Source organism: Limulus polyphemus, unplaced genomic scaffold, assembly GCF_000517525.1.
Source record: "Limulus polyphemus unplaced genomic scaffold, Limulus_polyphemus-2.1.2 Scaffold3, whole genome shotgun sequence".
In the NCBI taxonomy this organism is placed as follows: Eukaryota; Metazoa; Arthropoda; class Merostomata; order Xiphosura; family Limulidae; genus Limulus; species Limulus polyphemus.
In genome coordinates this window covers 2,698,970-2,702,125 of record NW_013665613.1, presented here as the reverse complement: position 1 = coordinate 2,702,125, position 3,156 = coordinate 2,698,970, and the positions used below count along the sequence as shown (strand labels likewise).

The window sequence follows — 3,156 nt, the reverse complement described above, 5'->3', positions numbered from 1 at the left end:
AGTATTTTCAATCTTAGAATGAAAATTACTTTGCATGATACTTAGGCAACATACGAAAAGAAAAAAAGACACGAGAGAAACATTGCTTTACAAACCTTAAGACTTAATAAAAAAATTAGATATTTTGTGTATGAAAGCATTGTAATGTTTACTGATAAACTGCCCAATTTCGTTAACATTTACTTACTAATTTAAAAGTTATAGCATAAAAACTATAACAAGCACAAAATGGTTACGAGGTCAGTCCCATGGACCAAGCCTGGGTTGAAAGAGTTAATAGAAACTAGAAGTGAAAATAAATGAAGGCAACTTCGTGAGTATACCAAAGATGAATATGAAACTTTAAAGAAACAAAAAGGAACACATCTGAGCATGAGTGCTGCCAAACAAGAAGTAATAGTTCGGTAGAGGCATATAGAGAAAGTCACATGAGTGTGTAATGCTCCTATTGGTGGAGAAGTGATCCATGATGATTTATATGAGAGACATGTTGGTATCATTCGATTCTAATAGGGGGGAGCAGAAGGCTTGTGGCATGTGTAAAGAAACAATTTGCATATAGAGGGCAGCACTGGATGAGAATGGATAATCTTGTGAGTGGAGGGAAGTACCGTATCAGAACAACATTTTCAGTCAAACCACAATATGTTATTGCATTAAAAAAGACAACTAACTACATACCCATTGTGCTGTGTGCTTCCTATGGTCAAAGTGGTTGGTTGTGACACCTGGTGGAGAAACTGTAGGAACCCATGCTAGATGGTGAGTCAAGACTGCTGTCAACAGTGTGCTGACGAAGCTGAAATGTAATTCAAAGTAATTAACAAGTTTAAGTCTTTCTTGTGTATTTTATATGACCCCATCTGTGGAATGATACAAGTGCAACAATGAGATTTCACAAAAACTGGTAAGATTTTGTTAAAGATTATAAGTATCTTGTACACAAAGAATGACATTATTTTAATTAAGTATTTCTATTGTAGTTATTTGCACTCAAACTCTTAACAGTTTGTGTGCCAGGTGATTTTCATTTTAAGTATAAAAATACTTTTCTTCATCTTACAGTTTGAGTTTTATTTGCATAATCTCTAGAACTTCCTAAATAAATATCAAAAGTTTTTTAAGGTAAATGTTTATATTTTATTTTTCATTTTCTCTACCATATCACTAACTGTACATATTATCATCAACATACAGTGCAATGAAGTGTTTAAAATTAAGAAATAGAAAAAATGTACATACCTTTTAATTGTTGCATAGAATATCTCAAAAGATCTTCCTTTGGTTAGATTTGTAATTTCAGGTTTTTTTTTCCTTTTCACATATAGTTAATTATTAATGTTTTATTTTCCTTTCCTACCATTTACCTTTTATTACTCATCTCAGCATAAGTCAACGGTGCCTTCAGTGGCATAATACAGTAATTAGCAGTAATTAGCACGAGCCTTCAGCAAAATTATCTTACACTTGCACTAGATTTTAAGCCTTGAGAACTGACATAAAGTATGATGTGTATTTATAAAATGTTTAAACCTTTCAATTATGCATTTTAAAACATATATGATACATAATTAACTGAGATGTAAAAGTAAGATTTAAATACAATTTAACTGTTTCTCTAACTATAATATATTTAGCTAGTAAAAAACTGTAAGTGCCATCGGGGATTAAGCAGCCAACAATACTACAGGCAGTTACACCTACCAGATGATGAAAACTGTTGGTGGATTATAGTGTCAAATGAACTCTTCCTAACGACTATATTTATGTGTAGCTAGCAACTACAAGTGTGTTATAAAGCTCAAGCAAATATATAGAAGATGGAAGTAGCACCCCTCAGGGGTTAACAAAATTTGTTACTTGTTTCTACTCATTTAGCCAGAGAACTCTGAAACTCATGTGTCAATAGTGCAAGCAAACATATTTAATTGTCTAGAAATACATCAACCAGACTGGCATTATCTGAGTCAAGATAGATAGTGTGAAAATTGAATTTTTTCGTAGCTGGTGGGTCATGTGACAACACAAAACTAATGTTTAAGTATTTTTTAAAGGTTTCTTTTGAAATAAAGGAATTAAAACCTAGGTAACATAAAACTTCAAATCACAACATAAATTATAATGTTAATTTCATTCACATACATTGATAGCAAAGTTGTTTAATTAAAGTTTGAATGTAACTCAGTAACTTGCACAGAAAAGTGTTTAAAGGGGTAGCCATTGCAAAAGAGTTAAAGAGCATAGCTTTTAAGTTTGAGGTCCTATGGATTTTAGTAAACATTTTTAGCTTTATACAGAGAGGATCTACATATTTGTTTGGAATCAGTGGAATTCATTGAATATCAATATAAAACAAATTTCACACCTTTGCACCACTTTCAGGAAAATAATGGAATATTTACATTAACAGAATCAATAATACTAAAGCAAACTTCTTTTTCTCTGAGGGTGTAAATGATCTTTCCATTCAGTATAACACCAATGAATAATCAAACATTATTTAGAAAACTTTCTAAATAATATTTAAGAATATGGAAATAACAGCAGAATGATCTACTAATTTAGTTAACCTATATTGCTAATGGTACATTTATCATTAGTTATAATGCATTGGAAAGAGTGTATAAGATTAAGCTTTAAACATTTCCAAAACAAATTTAAAGAACTCTCGCAAAATATACAAGTAAAAAACCTTTTCAACAATTTTATAATTATAGTTCACAAACATACATACAAGTTTGTATACTTGGTATCAAATTCTTCAAGGAGTGCAATGAATTCACTGATGAACCTCGTGCAGTGAAGATGATGATTAACCGAGGGAGACATCATAGATAACCATACTGGAGACATGAGGCGAGGACCCGTGACAAGATCTTGTAAAGATGCTTGAAGCTGCTCTACTCCCTAAGGAAAAACACAAAGCACATTTACTTTTTTTTTTTGTAAAAGAAGATATCAATATTTTTCAAACTCCTATAACACATCTATGCATAAAGAAATTTTAAGCACTGATTTATAAAATAATTTCTAAAGTTGAATAAATTAAATTTTATAAGATTTAAAAGAAAATATATATAAAATGTTTCTGGATATTCTCATGCGCTGATAATAGTGCACTGAATATCAAAATATATATATATATATATATATATA

The 3,156-nt window shown here is 30.6% G+C and overlaps 1 protein-coding gene across 6 annotated transcripts in view; it reads right to left on the bottom strand.

The window, feature by feature from the left end:
* Nucleotides 1-3,156, bottom strand: part of LOC106469845 (folliculin-interacting protein 2-like) — a 101,617-nt gene that overhangs the window by 33,239 nt on the left and 65,222 nt on the right. For all 6 annotated transcript variants that reach the window (XR_002613003.1, XM_013930389.2, XM_022398640.1 and 3 more), the window contains 2 exons: nt 2,735-2,907; nt 682-799 (listed from right to left, as the gene is read on the bottom strand). Coding sequence is in view for 5 of the 6 variants with exons in the window: in XM_013930389.2 (XP_013785843.1) it covers nt 682-799; nt 2,735-2,907 (291 nt within the window). In the remaining variant the exon portion in view is untranslated. The remainder of the gene's footprint in view (nt 1-681; nt 800-2,734; nt 2,908-3,156) is intronic.